At 46.2% G+C, this 16304-nt stretch overlaps 1 protein-coding gene across 6 annotated transcripts in view; it reads right to left on the bottom strand.

Moving 5' to 3' along the window:
* Positions 1 to 16304, bottom strand: part of scube1 (signal peptide, CUB domain, EGF-like 1) — a 147579-nt gene that overhangs the window by 105861 nt on the left and 25414 nt on the right. For all 6 annotated transcript variants that reach the window (XM_031898495.1, XM_031898496.1, XM_031898498.1 and 3 more), the window contains exon 3: positions 11957 to 12082. In XM_031898495.1, coding sequence (XP_031754355.1) covers positions 11957 to 12082 — 126 coding nt within the window. The remainder of the gene's footprint in view (positions 1 to 11956; positions 12083 to 16304) is intronic.

The following is a 16304-nucleotide window of genomic DNA, read 5'->3' as shown; positions in this document are numbered from 1 at the left end:
GCCAATGCCCCCCCCTCCTACCCCGCGGGGGGCAGATACAGTGGTTCCTTGCAGGAGCGGTAGCGGCGGGACATAAAGGACGTTATTAGGTAGAAAAGCTCTTTATAGAGTTCTGGTTTGGGAGAGAACAGCATGTTCCAATTAGCAGAGCCATAACCCCCTACAATGTAGCCTTGTTTAACGAAAGGGGGGGGCTCCTTAAATCTCAGCGTCCCGAGCCGACATTGTCACTTTAATGGGCAAATCTATAAACGACTACAGCTGAGCCTGACCATTTGCCCCCATTCTGTTAACTTATTGCGCCCCGGGAACGATGGTTAGCTCTCGGGCCGAGGGAAAACTTCCAATGGCAGAGATGCTGAACTGAAAATGAAAAATTAAGACCAATTGCAAACTTTCCACATCATCCTAACTCAAAGGTTAACTTCAGTTTGGAATTTCAGCTGTTATCTGGTTGCTAGGGTTCAATATTCCTTAGCAACCAGGGAGTGGTGGGAATAAGAGACGGGTATATGAATAGGGGAGGGGCTGAATAGAAAGATAAGGAATAAAAAGTAACAATAACAATAAAACTGGAGCCTCACAGAGCAATAGGGTTTGGCTGCCGGAGTCAGTTATCCTGTTGCTAGGGCTCAAATTACCTTAGCAACCAGGCAGTGGTTTGGATGAGAGACTGGTATATGAATAGGGGAGGGGCTGAATAGAAAGTTAAGGAATAAAAAGTAACAATAACAGTAAAACTGGAGCCTCACAGAGCAATAGGGTTTGGCTGCCGGGGTCAGTTATCCTGTTGCTAGGGCTCAAATTACCTTAGCAACCAGGAAAAGGCTTAAATAAGAGACTGGAATATGAATAGGGGAGGGGCTGAATAGAAAGATAAGGAATAAAAAGTAACAATAACAATAAAACTGGAGCCTCACAGAGCAATAGGGTTTGGCTGCCGGGGTCAGTTATCCTGTTGCTAGGGCTCAAATTACCTTAGCAACCAGGAAAAGGCTTAAATAAGAGACTGGTATATGAATAGGGGAGGGGCTGAATAGAAAGATAAGGAATAAAAAGTAACAATAACAATAAAACTGGAGCCTCACAGAGCAATAGGGTTTGGCTGCCGGGGTCAGTGACCCCCATTTGGAAGCTGCAAGGAGTTAGAAAAAGACGGGCAGAGAATAGAAAAGGACAAACGCTTAATAGCAATAATATATAAAAAATATCTGAAAAAAACCCATTACACATCTGTAATTGCAAAGTTGCTTAGAATTAGGCAAAAGTTTGGGTTGACTTGCCCTTTAAAGCGTATCTCAGAAACACAGAGCTGCACACATCAAAGAGACACCATAAACTTCCAGTGCTAATTAAACCAATATATTTGCTCCCATTTACTCTGCTTTCACGCAGGGGGGCTTCCTGGAATGCCCCCCCCCCCCATATAGAGCTCAGCTTATATACACGTGTGTGGGATTAACCTATAGAATAAACTATTTATTTATCATTACAAATAAAACCAAATTCTGATTGGCTGCTGACAATTGTGATCAATATTCCCGTCAGTTCAAAATTAACCCCTTTCTGATTTGCTGGGCTGGGTCTCAAGGGGTTGTTCACCTTTGAGTTAACTCTTAGTAGGATGTAGAGAGTAATATTCTGAGACAATTTGCAATTGGTCTTCATTTTTTATTACTTATTGCTCAGCAGCTCTCCAGTTTGGGATTTCAGCTGCTATCTGGTTGCTAGGGTCTTGTTTACCTTAGCAACCAGGCAGTGGCACGAATGAGAGGCTGGAATAAGAATAGAAAAGGGACTAAATAGAAAGATAAGGAATAAAAAGTAACAATAACAATAAAACTGAAGCCTCACAGAGCAATAGGTTTTTGGTTGCTAGGGTCCAAATTACTTTAGCAACCAGGGAGAGGTTTGGATGAGAGACTGGTATATGAATAGGGGAGGGGCTGAATAGAAAGATAAGGAATAAAAAGTAACAATAACAATAAAACTGGAGCCTCACAGAGCAATAGGGTTTGGCTGCCGGGGTCAGTGACCCCCATTTGAAAAGCTGGAAAGATGAAATGATTCAAAAACTATAAATAATGAAGACCAATTGCAAAGCTGCTAGGAAAAAGACATTCTATAACGTACTTAAGGTGAACCGCCCCTTTAAAGGGATAGTAGCGTACCAAATACCCGCAGAATTATACTCGTTACCACTAGTGATGTGTGGGCCGGCCCACAACCCGCGTGGTTCAAAAGTGGGTTTTGGGGGGCGGGTCCAGGCCTTCTTCCTTCCTCCCTGCCTGAGACTTTAATAAGCCCCACTTCCAGCTTTGGGGGTGTCTATAGGTCCCGCCTCCTCTGTGATGCCATAGGCTCGGACCTATAAGTAGATGGGAAGCGGGGGTCGATTTGGGTGCGGGATTGGTTACCTACATAGAACAATAGAACAATAGTGATTGGCTCTTATATAAAGTCCATATGGGGCAATAAAGACCAATAGGTGGGTAGAATGCAAAGACTGGGTGACCCCAAATTTATAACAGTGTGACCCCAAAAGCTTGGGGCTCCATAGGCCCTTCCCCTGTGATGGTATATGTATAGGGAACAACACAGCGCCCTCTACAGGGGCCTCACTGTAATGTGCAGAATATGAACGTCCAGCAGAACCGGCCCATTAAAGGGGATGTTCACCTTTGACTTAACTCTTAATGATGTAGAGAGTCTTATTCTGAGACAATTTGCAATTGGTCTTCATTTTTTTATTATTTGTAGTTTTTTAGTTAATTTTCAGTTTTTAGTTTGGAGTTTCAGCAGCTATTTGGTTGCTAGGGTCCAAGATACCTTAGCAACCAGGGAGTGGTCGGGATGAGAGACTGGAATATGAATAGGGGAGGGGCTGAATAGAAAGATAAGGAATAAAAAGTAACAATAAAACTGGAGCCTCACAGAGCAATAGGGTTTGGCTGCCGGGGTCAGTGACCCCCATTGGAAGAAGAAGGCAAATAATTAAAAAACTATAAGAAATAAATAATGAAGACCAATTGAAAAGTTGCCTGGTCATTCTATAACATACTAAAAGTTAACTCAAAGGTATAGAGATCCGGATTACGGAAAGCCCCAGGCCCTGAGCATTGTGGGTAAGAGGTAACACAATAGTACGTGTATGGGGGGGCTATATAAAGAGGTACAACAATGCAGTAAAGCTGTGGGCTCGGGGGGGTAAAGTACAGTAAAATTTACACGGCTGCGCCTCTAGGGAGCGTGGGAAAATGCCGGCAGCCCGGCAGCGCTGACAAAGGCCGGAGTAATGAAAACACCTCTCCTGCTGCTTCCCCGGATTGTTCCCATTCATCCCATTCTGCCCCGGAGAGGGGTAAACGATTGTCACAAACCTACACAGCTCTGTAGGCACCCCCCCAGCTCCGGCCATTCTGCCCTTCTGGGGGGGGGACCCCCAAAACCTTCCCCCGTACCCGTTTGTTTGCCAAACTCAAGCGACTTTCCAAAAACACAAGAATGTTGAAACAGAATGGCGGCTAAAAGCAATGTTTGTTTAGCCCCTCCTCTTGTTCCGACTCTTGACACAATGTAGCAGGTCCCCTGAGGTCAGGCCTGTTAATCAGCTGACACATTCTGAAGTCGGAACGCGCAGTGCAAGGAATGGGGAAGGGCCCAATGCCACCCCCTCCAGGGGCATCAAAAAGGGACGGGCCCTCCGGCAGGGGTGTGTAAGGCCCACAGGGGCCCCCAACTGCCTGCTCACCCACAACCAGCCCCTTCCCCCCAACATTCATACCTCATTTGGGGGTGTTGGGCAGGGTTGGACTGGGCCACCAGGACACCGGGAAAAATCCCGGTGGGCCCTGGCCCTAGTGGGCCCTGGCAGCCTAGACCCAACCCTTGCCGGCGCTCCCTCTGCCCAACCCTTCCTCCCGTGACGCGGGGGGGGGGGGGTGGGGGGGGGCCGGGGGGGGGGGGGGGTTAGGGGACACGGTGGGCCCTGCACCCAGTCTGGGTCAGTGGGGCCCGGGGGCCTACCAGGTGTCTCCCCGGCCCAGTCTGACCCTGGTTCCCAGTGCTTATATCACCAGAACAGGCAGAATATACAAAATTGGGGCTCATTTATCAACACTGGTGAAATCTGCCCATGGGCAGCAACCCATAGCAACCAATCAGCAATTTACTTTTTTTCAGCCAGCTGCAGGTAGAACAATGAGAGCAACAATCTGATTGGTTGCCAGGGTCAGAGAAAACCCAGTGGGCCCCGGCAGCCCAGACCCAACCCTTGCTGGCGCTCCCTATGCCCGACCCTTCCTTCCCTGACGCGGGGGGGGGTTAGGGGACACGGGTGGCGGGGGGCCCTGCACCCCCCAGTCCAACGCTGGCGTTGGGTCTGGGTCGGTGGTTCCCATGAGCCTACCAGGTGTCTCCCCGGCCCAGTCTGACCCCGGTTCCCAGTGCTTATAAAACCAGAACAGGCAGAATATACACAAGTGGGGCTCATTTATCAACACTGGTCAAATCTGCCGTGGGCAGCAACACATAGCAACCAATCAGCAATTTGCTTTTTTCAGCCGGCTGCAGGTAGAACAATAAGAGCAACAATCTGATTGGTTGCCAGGGTCAGCGAAAACCCAATGGGCCCCTGCAGAACGCTCCCTCGAGCCACCAGTCCCCTCCCCTGACGACCCTGCTTATGGGCAATTCTGCCCAGTGTTGATAAATGACCCCCCCCCAGTGATGTCACAGGCAGGCCAGCGCCTTGGGAATAGGACGTTGGCCCAAACCAATGGGACCCCAGACGGGGCAAATAACCTCAAATGCTTTCAATGAAAGTCCAATAGGAAATGGCGTATGGAATCTGCGCTCTTGCATTGGGTGAAGTTCCCCTTTAAAGGAATGAAAGTTCAAGCCGGAGTAGAGGCTACAGAGCCTTTGCCACAATCGGCAGCAGGCGAAACGGATAGGATTTCCTAGACATGAATGGACGGGAGGGGGGCCGGGGCCAGCGGGATACTTGCTCGGGCAGGCAGGGCTATTAGCAGCGGGGAAAGGCAAACACATGCCCCATTATAGCTGCATATTAATACCCCCCCGGGGGGCTTTTGTTTGGCCACATTTGCAGCATTTAAAGCTGGTTCACCTCTATGTTAACTTGTTGTATGTTATAGAATGTCCTATTCCCAGCAACTCTGCAATTGGTCTTCATTATTTATTGTATAGTTTTTGAATTATTTGCCTTCTACTTCTACAACTTTCCAGCTTTCGAATAGGGGGTCACTGACCCCGGCAGCCAAAAAAACTTCATTATTATTATTACTTTTTCCTGATTATCTTTCTATTCAGCCCCTCTCCTATTCATATTCCTGTCTCTCATTTAAACCAACTGCCTGGTTGCTAAGGTAAACAAGGCCCTAGCAACCAGAAATTCCCAACTGAAGAGCTAATGCTAAATAACTGAAGACCCACAGAGAGATACCACAAAACTATGGCACATAGGGATTCCCCTGTACTAAGCACAATTCAGCAGGAACAGCCCCCTAAGTTTGCCCATAGCCTGTACAGAGAGATACCATAAAACTATGGCAGCATAGGGATTCCCCTGTACTAAGCACAATTCAGCAGGAACAGCCCCCTAAGTTTGCTCATAGCCTGTACAGAGAGTTACCATAAAACTATGGCACATAGGGATTCCCCTATACTAAGCACAATTCAGCAGGAACAGCCCCCTAAGTTTGCCCATAGCCTGTACAGAGAGATACCATAAAACTATGGCACATAGGGATTCCCCTGTACTAAGCACAATTCAGCAGGAACAGCCCCCTAAGTTTGCCCATAGCCTGTACAGAGAGATACCATAAAACTATGGCACATAGGGATTCCCCTGTACTAAGCACAATTCAGCAGGAACAGCCCCCTAAGTTTGCCCATAGCCTGTACAGAGAGATACCATAAAACTATGGCACATAGGGATTCCCCTGTACTAAGCACAATTCAGCAGGAACAGCCCCCTAAGTTTGCCCATAGCCTGTACAGAGAGATACCATAAAACTATGGCACATAGGGATTCCCCTGTACTAAGCACAATTCAGCAGGAACAGCCCCCTAAGTTTGCCCATAGCCTGTACAGAGAGATACCATAAAACTATGGCACATAGGGATTCCCCTGTACTAAGCACAATTTAGCAGGAACAGCCCCCTAGGTTTGCCCATAGCCTGTACAGAGAGATACCATAAAACTATGGCACATAGGGATTCCCCTGTACTAAGCACAATTCAGCAGGAACAGCCCCCTAAGTTTGCCCATAGCCTGTACAGAGAGATACCATAAAACTATGGCACATAGGGATTCCCCTGTACTAAGCACAATTTAGCAGGAACAGCCCCCTAGGTTTGCCCATAGCCTATACAGAGAGATACCATAAAACTATGGCACATAGGGATTCCCCTGTACTAAGCACAATTCAGCAGGAACAGCCCCCTAAGTTTGCCCATAGCCTGTACAGAGAGATACCATAAAACTATGGCACATAGGGATTCCCCTATACTAAGCACAATTCAGCAGGAACAGCCCCCTAAGTTAGCCCATAGCCTGTACAGAGAGATACCATAAAACTATGTCACATAGGGATTCCCCTGTACTAAGCACAATTCAGCAGGAACAGCCCCCTAAGTTTGCCCATAGCCTGTACAGAGAGATACCATAAAACTATGGCACATAGGGATTCCCCTGTACTAAGCACAATTCAGCAGGAACAGCCCCCTAAGTTTGCCCATAGCCTGTACAGAGAGATACCATGAAACTATGGCACATAGGGATTCCCCTGTACTAAGCACAATTCAGCAGGAACAGCCCCCTAAGTTTGCCCATAGCCTGTACAGAGAGATAGTAAAGGGGATGTATAACCAAATAACACATTTTGACTAATAAAAGAAAATTATATTTGGTGCATTTTTGTTAGGCAGCTCTCCAGCTTGGAGTTTCAGCAGGTATTTGGTTGCTAGGATCCAAATTACCTTAGCAACCAGGGAGTGAAGGGGCTGAATAGAAAGATAAGGAATAAAAAGTAACAGTAACAATAAAACTGGAGCCTCACAGAGCAATAGGGTTTGGCTGCCGGGGTCAGTGACCCCCATTTGAAAGCTGCAAAGAGTCAGAAGAAGAAGGGAAATAATACAAAAACTATAACAAATAAATAATGAAGACCAATTGAAAAGTTGCTTAGAATTGGCCTCTAATAGAGGAACCGCCCCTTTAATAGACAAAGAGCTGATAAGGTTCCGACTGCCCAATTCCGAGCAGCGACCTCTTCCTCCTCCGCGATTTCCAGGGCAGATTTCAAACCGCAAAGGAAAATATTTCTTGTTTATAAACGTACAAAGACTTTTCAACTTGTTTAGTCAAGATGTTAAAAAGTTCAACATTTTCACCAGCGGAGCAAGAGGGGGGGGGGGTCGCAGGCTCTCGAGTGCAGAGGGACAGAAAGAAAAATAAACACCAGCAATAGTCTCATTCATGGGCGCTTTGTGCCAGAGACACATTGCTAGCAGCTGTCCCGGGAAAGGAAAAATAAATACGGCCCAATCACACGCCAGAGAAAGGAACAATATCCCTTTAATCATGTCGGCGAGGAGACAATCTGAAATCTATTCATTCGGCAACTCGCTGACATTTCTGTGGGGGGGGGGGGGAGTATCACTCATGTATTATAAGGGATAATGTACCCCCTACTGTAAATGATAAGGATATTAGCAGTCACTGAGGGGTTCTGTGCCCCCCATATAAAGGCACAAGGCTGCAGGCTGAGTTATACAGGGAACTCTGAGTATCACTCATGTATTATAAGGGATAATGTACCCCCTACTGTAAATGATAAGGATATTAGCAGTCACTGAGGGGTTCTGTGCCCCCCATATAAAGGCACAAGGCTGCAGGCTGAGTTATACAGGGAACTCTGAGTATCACTCATGTATTATAAGGGATAATGTACCCCCTACTGTAAATGATAAGGATATTAGCAGTCACTGAGGGGTTCTGTGCCCATATAAAGGCACAAGGCTGCAGGCTGAGTTATACAGGGAACTCTGAGTATCACTCATGTATTATAAGGGATAATGTACCCCCTACTGTAAATGATAAGGATATTAGCAGTCACTGAGGGGTTCTGTGCCCCCCATATAAAGGCACAAGGCTGCAGGCTGAGTTATACAGGGAACTCTGAGTATCACTCATGTATTATAAGGGATAATGTACCCCCTACTGTAAATGATAAGGATATTAGCAGTCACTGAGGGGTTCTGTGCCCCCCATATAAAGGCACAAGGCTGCAGGCTGAGTTATACAGGGAACTCTGAGTATCACTCATGTATTATAAGGGGTAATGTACCCCCTACTGTAAATGATAAGGATATTAGCAGTCACTGAGGGGTTCTGTGCCCCCCATATAAAGGCACAAGGCTGCAGGCTGAGTTATACAGGGAACTCTGAGTATCACTCATGTATTATAAGGGATAATGTACCCCCTACTGTAAATGATAAGGATATTAGAAGGCTAATACGCCTCATATTCCCCATACAGTGACTGGGAATGAGGAATCGCTTTCTAATACCCCGGGGGGGGGGGGGATAATGACATTTAGATGAAACGTTTCTGCCGTCGGGGACAAATGAATCATTAGGCCTTTCGTTTACAGTAAAGGGGAAGTAAAGTGCGTTTCGAGCCGAGGCATTAGGGCGTTCGCACGTCGTTTCCAGCCCCGAGTAGGTTTTAATGAAAGCAAAACAAGCGGGATTCTGTATTTATTTGAATGGAGGCGAAAATAGCCGCGTCGTAACCAACAGTGCGAGAAATCTGTAATTAGCGGCGTTTCTGGGTTTATTTGTTACAGTAAAACACTCGATAATTATTTCCATGGAAAAAACAAGGTCAACGTGGCTCATAATGGAGCTGTGTATTTTGGGTTTTTTTATAACAGCTATCTGGTTGCTAGGGTCCAAATTACCTTAGCAACCAGGGATGAGAGACAGGTATATGAATAGGGGAGGGGCTGAATAGAAAGATAAGGAATAAAAAGTAACAATAACAATAAAACTGGAGCCTCACAGAGCAATAGGTTTTGGCTGCCGGGATCAGTTATCCTGTTGCTAGGGCTCAAATTACCTTAGCAACCAGGGAGTGGCTTGAATGAGAGACTGGAATATGAATAGGGGAGGGGCTGAATAGAAAGATAAGGAATAAAAAGTAACAATAACAATAAAACTGGAGCCTCACAGAGCAATAGGGTTTGGCTGCCGGGGTCAGTGACCCCCATTGGAAGAAGAAGGGAAATAATTCAAAAACTATAAAAGATATAAAAGGAAGACCAACTGAAAAGCCGCTAGGAATAGGCCATTCTGTAACATATTAAAGGTGAATCTCGGCCGCTATAAGAATACACAAGGGCCTCATTTTCCCCGACGTGCCAATCGGCCAGTAGCCAAGTCTCCGAGAAGCAGGGACATCGGGACAAACATCTCAATGTTGGAAACCCGGCGGCTCCGGCGGCTCCGAAAGAGAAAAAAAAAGCGTGGGATCCTGAAGGAAATTCATATTTACAGGAACCTACAGAGGCGGTTTGTTTCCCGAATCAATGGAACTTGGCTCTTTCTCTCGAAATTCAATAAAATAGAAAGAAAAACGCCACGAAAGTGCCGGCCTGGCAGGTAGGGGGCGGGACCGGGGGCGGGGCAAATATCTAGGAAAAATATTCTATAAATATCGTTTCTATGACTGCGGAACATTCTCTGATGGACGGAACGGATACTAAATCAGGGTTTAAAGGGCAAGTAAAGGGTGGTGATCATTTCTAGCTTCACCTTAAAAAACGCACAAACCCAGGGTACTGGCCTATCGAGTGCCACCTTGCCCCCAGGGACAAGGTAAGTGATTATAATCAGTGGGGGAGCCTAACAAATTGACCCGCCCACTGATTAACCTCTTCCTTGTCCTTTGCCAATAGATTAGCCCAAATAATGCAAGCTTTACCATACAGCCCTAAAAGTTCCCTCTGTTTGTTTAAAATAGATGCTGCCATTTTGGTTTGGTCCCTATAACTTTGGTGCTGCATCTCTAGCTGCTGATAGCTCAGATTACAGCACAGTTGGAGAGAGATGGGAGGGGGAGAGAGGAGAAGGGAGGGGAAGAGAGGAGAGATGGGAGGGGGAGAGAGGAGAAGGGAGGGGAAGAGAGGAGAGATGGGAGGGGGAGAGAGGAGAAGGGAGGGGAAGAGAGGAGAGATGGGAGGGGGAGAGAGGAGAAGGGAGGGGAAGAGAGGAGAGGAGAGATGGGAGGGGGAGAGAGAAGAAGGGAGGGGGAGAGAGGAGGGAGGGGAAGAGAGGAGAGGAGAGATGGGAGGGGGAGAGAGAAGAAGGGAGGGGGAGAGAGGGGAGATGGAGGAGGGGGAGAGGAGAGATGGGAGGGGGAGAGAGAAGAAGGGAGGGGGAGGAGGAGAAGGGAGGGGGATAAAGGAGAGATGGGAGGGGGAGGAAGAGAAAGGAGAGAGGAGCAAACGGAACAGACACATGCCATGCCATGAAGGATTTTCTGAGAGAAGGAAGTCTGACACAGAAGAACATGTGACACAAAAGAAGCAAAGAAATCCTGTGTTTCTTTTGATAGAGGATTTTTCTGTGAGTGGCTATGGCTGTATTTACTTTCTGATAAACCTTACAATCCTATTGGGCTTAATGTTTAAATGATTTTTTTAGCAGACTTAAGGTGTGGAAAGACCCCTTATCCAGAAAACATTAAGTCCTGAGCATTCTGGATAACAGGTTCCATACCTGTAGGTAAATAAATCCTTCCCCAGTCCGATCCATATTAACCCATGACAAGCCTGTGCCAAGGGATCCGTAACCCCGCGCTACAGAGATGATACAGCCCAATAACACTATGGGAACCGTTCCAGGCTAAACGCTTACGAGGGAGTAAATTTGGCAAAGTTAACGAGATTTTTCTGTCAAGTGCCTGATCATGTGCGGGCTTGCAGCCTTCTGTGTCTGATACAAGCCACTAACATCAGCCGCTGAGGGGGAGTCGGGGAAAACAGTTGTTTTGGGGCTAAATTGAGCTTATTAACTGCTGCCAGATTCTTAAAGGGCCGGTAACACCAGGTAATATACAGCTATTCCTGTCTGTCCCTTTCCCTTCTCTGCACTGCTGGTTCTGACTCCTGACACAACTCCCCAATATCCATTCATTCCTCATTCTCACTGGGTTTATAGTTATGTGTAACTGTCACTGTGTCTGTCCCTTTCCCTTCCCTGCACTGCTGGTTCTGACTCCTGATACAACTCCCCAATACCCATTCATTCCTCATTCTCACTGGGTTTATAGTTATGTGTAACTGTCACTGTCTGTCCCTTTCCCTTCCCTGCACTGCTGGTTCTGACTCCTGATACAACTCCCCAATACCCATTCATTCCTCATTCTCACTGGGTTTATAGTTATGTGTAACTGTCACTGTGTCTGTCCCTTTCCCTTCCCTGCACTGCTGGTTCTGACTCCTGATACAACTCCCCAATATCCATTCATCCCTCATTCTCACTGGGTTTATAGTTATGTGTAACTGTCACTGTGTCTGTCCCTTTCCCTTCCCTGCACTGCTGGTTCTGACTCCTGATACAACTCCCCAATACCCATTCATCCCTCATTCTCACTGGGTTTATAGTTATGTGTAACTGTCACTGTGTCTGTCCCTTTCCCTTCCCTGCACTGCTGGTTCTGACTCCTGATACAACTCCCCAATACCCATTCATTCCTCATTCTCACTGGGTTTATAGTTATGTGTAACTGTCACTGTGTCTGTCCCTTTCCCTTCCCTGCACTGCTGGTTCTGACTCCTGATACAACTCCCCAATATCCATGTGTAAGTGCCACAATATACCGTATCCCTAAGACACATATAAAGTCGCACAGAATGTTCTTACCCAGACAGTTGTGCCCATCATGAGCCAACATGAATCCATCGTAGCACGTGCAGCGATAGTTGCCAGGGATATTGATACATTCATGAACGCAGCCCCCATTGTAATCATTGTCGCATTCATCAATATCTGTAACAGAGAATAACTCATTAGAATCTTGGCTATGGCATTTAAACTTTACTGGGTTGCTATGGGCTAATGAGCCCGGCAACCAGGGAGCCATTTTAAAAATCAACAGAAGTACCTGAAAAAAGACATAGGTTTTCACCTTTGAGTTGTGATGTAGAGAGTGATATTCTGAGACAATTTGCAATTGGTCTTCATTTTTTATTACTTGTAGTTTTTTAATTATTTCAGTTTTTGTTCAGCAGCTACTTTGTTGCTAGGGTCCCAATTACCTTAGCGACCAGGGAGTGGTTTGAATGAGAGACGGGAATATGAATAGGGGAGGGGCTGAATAGAAAGATAAGGAATAAAAAGTAACAATAACAATAAAACTGGAGCCTCACAGAGCAAACGAACTGACTTATTAAAAAAAAAAAGAACTTTATGTGACTTCTTTTGACTGACAAAAAGCGCCAGGATTAAACTGTCAGGTACCAGTGAGTCCCATGGAGGCTCAGAATAGTAGGGAAGAGAATAGTCAGTGACCGTCTGTCCTCGGCACAATTTCAAGGGGAAGTTAATCCCATCATTGTTTTCTATTTCACCCACTTTCAAGGGGAAGTTAATCCCATCATTGTTTTCTATTTCACCCACTTTCAAGGGGAAGTTAATCCCATCATTGTTTTCTATTTCACCCACTTTCAAGGGGAAGTTAATCCCATCATTGTTTTCTATTTCACCCACTTTCAAGGGGAAGTTAATCCCATCATTGTTTTCTATTTCACCCACTTTCAAGGGGAAGTTAATCCCATCATTGTTTTCTATTTAAACCAGTTTCAAGGGGAAGTTAATCCCATCATTGTTTTCTATTTCACCCACTTTCAAGGGGAAGTTAATCCCATCATTGTTTTCTATTTCACCCACTTTCAAGGGGAAGTTAATCCCATCATTGTTTTCTATTTAAACCAGTTTCAAGGGGAAGTTAATCCCATCATTGTTTTCTATTTCACCCACTTTCAAGGGGAAGTTAATCCCATCATTGTTTTCTATTTCACCCACTTTCAAGGGGAAGTTAATCCCATCATTGTTTTCTATTTCACCCACTTTCAAGGGGAAGTTAATCCCATCATTGTTTTCTATTTCACCCACTTTCAAGGGGAAGTTAATCCCATCATTGTTTTCAAATTTACCCAGTTTCAAGGGGAAGTTAATCCCATAATTGTTCTCTATTTCACCCAGTTTAAAGGGGAAGTTAATTTCACTCATTGTTCTCTATTTCACCCAGTTTCAAGGGGAAGTTAATCCCATCATTGTTTTCTATTTCACCCAGTTTCAAGGGGAAGTTAATTCCACCATTGTTTCCTATTTCACCCAGTTTCAAGGGGAAGTTAATTCCACTCATTGTTCTCTATTTCACCCAGTTTCAAGGGGAAGTTAATTCCACCATTGTTTCCTATTTCACCCAGTTTCAAGGGGAAGTTAATTCCACTCATTGTTCTCTATTTCACCCACTTTCAAGGGGAAGTTAATCCCATCATTGTTTTCTATTTCACCCACTTTCAAGGGGAAGTTAATCCCATCATTGTTTTCTATTTCACCCACTTTCAAGGGGAAGTTAATCCCATCATTGTTTTCTATTTCACCCACTTTCAAGGGGAAGTTAATCCCATCATTGTTTTCTATTTCACCCACTTTCAAGGGGAAGTTAATCCCATAATTGTTTTCTATCTCACCCACTTTCAAGGGGAAGTTAATCCCATCACTATTTTCTATCTCACCCAGTTTCAAGGGGAAGTTAATCCCATCATTGTTTCTATTTCACCCACTTTCAAGGGGAAGTTAATCCCATCATTGTTTTCTATTTCACCCAGTTTCAAGGGGAAGTTAATCCCATCATTGTTTCTATTTCACCCACTTTCAAGGGGAAGTTAATCCCATCATTGTTTTCTATCTCACCCACTTTCAAGGGGAAGTTAATCCCATCATTGTTTTCTATTTCACCCACTTTCAAGGGGAAGTTAATCCCACCATTGTTTCCTATTTCACCCAATTTCAAGGGGAAGTTAATCCTATTGTTGTTTCATTGTTCACAAATTTCTCCAATTTTTTGGCTTTAAAAAAATTGTGATTTTCTGACAATAAACGCAACCCTACCAACATTATGGTGACATTTAATAAATACAAGAATGATCGTGTTTTATTCAAAAAAATACCAAGTGGAGTTTATACGAGAGGAGACGCACAATGGCCGCAGAACGCTCTCGCCTCTCAGATTCGTTTTTATAAGAAGCCGAGAGCGACAATGGGGAGAGTTGGCGCAGAGGCCGGGACGTATTATTTTAGGCTTTTTCTGCCCAAGATAATTTGTTACCTGCGGTTTCTTTGCGCGGGGAGAGCGGCTTTTTGTGTTTCCGTCTGTTTGAAGAGATTCCTCTCCGTCCCTTCTAATGATTCCCCTCAGCGCATTCCGCTAACCTCACAGTGAAACCGGATTCTGGCGTAAACGCCGCACTCGGCCGCGCCACAGAAGCTCAACTTAATGCATTTTTCCTCTTCCAATAAATCTAAGCCAGCGATTATATTGCGCTGGGCCTGAAAATGGCGCCCGTGTAAGAGCTGAAATCAGATACGTTGTTTTTAAACGGAAAAAGGGAATTGGGTTTCTTTTCCTTGTGTGAATAAACCAGACTAGGAATATACTCAGAATAAAACCCCTTTAACCCAGAGCTGCACTAGTGTAATATACAGTACTACTGGGCTCACTGGGGCAGGGACTGATGGGAATGGGATAGGGACCTTAGATTGTAAGCTCACTGGGGCAGGGACTGATGGGAATGGGATAGGGACCTTAGATTGTAAGCTCACTGGGGCAGGGACTGATGGGAATGGGATAGGGACCTTAGATTGTAAGCTCACTGGGGCAGGGACTGATGGGAATGGGATAGGGACCTTAGATTGTAAGCTCACTGGGGCAGGGGCTGATGGGAATGGGATAGGGACCTTAGATTGTAAGCTCACTGGGGCAGGGGCTGATGGGAATGGGATAGGGACCTTAGATTGTAAGCTCACTGGGGCAGGGGCTGATGGGAATGGGATAGGGACCTTAGATTGTAAGCTCACTGGGGCAGGGGCTGATGGGAATGGGATAGGGACCTTAGATTGTAAGCTCACTGGGGCAGGGACTGATGGGAATGGGATAGGGACCTTAGATTGTAAGATCACTGGGGCAGGGAATGATGGGAATGGGATAGGGACCTTAGATTGTAAGCTCACTGGGGCAGGGACTGATGGGAATGGGATAGGGACCTTAGATTGTAAGCTCACTGGGGCAGGGGCTGATGGGAATGGGATAGGGACCATAGATTGTAAGCTCACTGGGGCAGGAACTGATGGGAATGGGATAGGGACCTTAGATTGTAAGCTCACTGGGGCAGGGAATGATGGGAATGGGATAGGGACCTTAGATTGTAAGCTCACTGGGGCAGGGGGTGATGGGAATGGGATAGGGACCTTAGATTGTGAGCTCACTGGGGCAGGGACTGATGGGAATGGGATAGGGACCTTAGATTGTAAGCTCATTGGGGCAGGGGCTGATGGGAATGGGATAGGGACCTTAGATTGTAAACTCACTGGGGCAGGGGGTGATGGGAATGGGATAGGGACCTTAGATTGTGAGCTCACTGGGGCAGGGACTGATGGGAATGGGATAGGGACCTTAGATTGTAAGCTCACTGGGGCAGGGGCTGATGGGAATGGGATAGGGACCTTAGATTGTAAGCTCACTGGGGCAGGGACTGATGGGAATGGGATAGGGACCTTAGATTGTAATCTCACTGGGGCAGGGGCTGATGGGAATGGGATAGGGACCTTAGATTGTAAGCTCACTGGGGCAGGGACTGATGGGAATGGGATAGGGACCTTAGATTGTAAGCTCACTGGGGCAGGGACTGATGGGAATGGGATAGGGACCTTAGATTGTAATCTCACTGGGGCAGGGGCTGATGGGAATGTGATAGGGACCTTAGATTGTAAGCTCACTGGGGCAGGGACTGATGGGAATGGGATAGGGACCTTAGATTGTAAGCTCACTGGGGCAGGGACTGATGGGAATGGGATAGGGACCTTAGATTGTAATCTCACTGGGGCAGGGACTGATGGGAATGTGATAGGGACCTTAGATTGTAAGCTCACTGGGGCAGGGACTGATGGGAATGGGATAGGGACCTTAGATTGTAAGCTCACTGGG

Source organism: Xenopus tropicalis, chromosome 3, assembly GCF_000004195.4.
Source record: "Xenopus tropicalis strain Nigerian chromosome 3, UCB_Xtro_10.0, whole genome shotgun sequence".
NCBI lineage: Eukaryota > Metazoa > Chordata > Amphibia > Anura > Pipidae > Xenopus > Xenopus tropicalis.
This window is presented reverse-complemented; position numbering and strand designations above follow the sequence as displayed.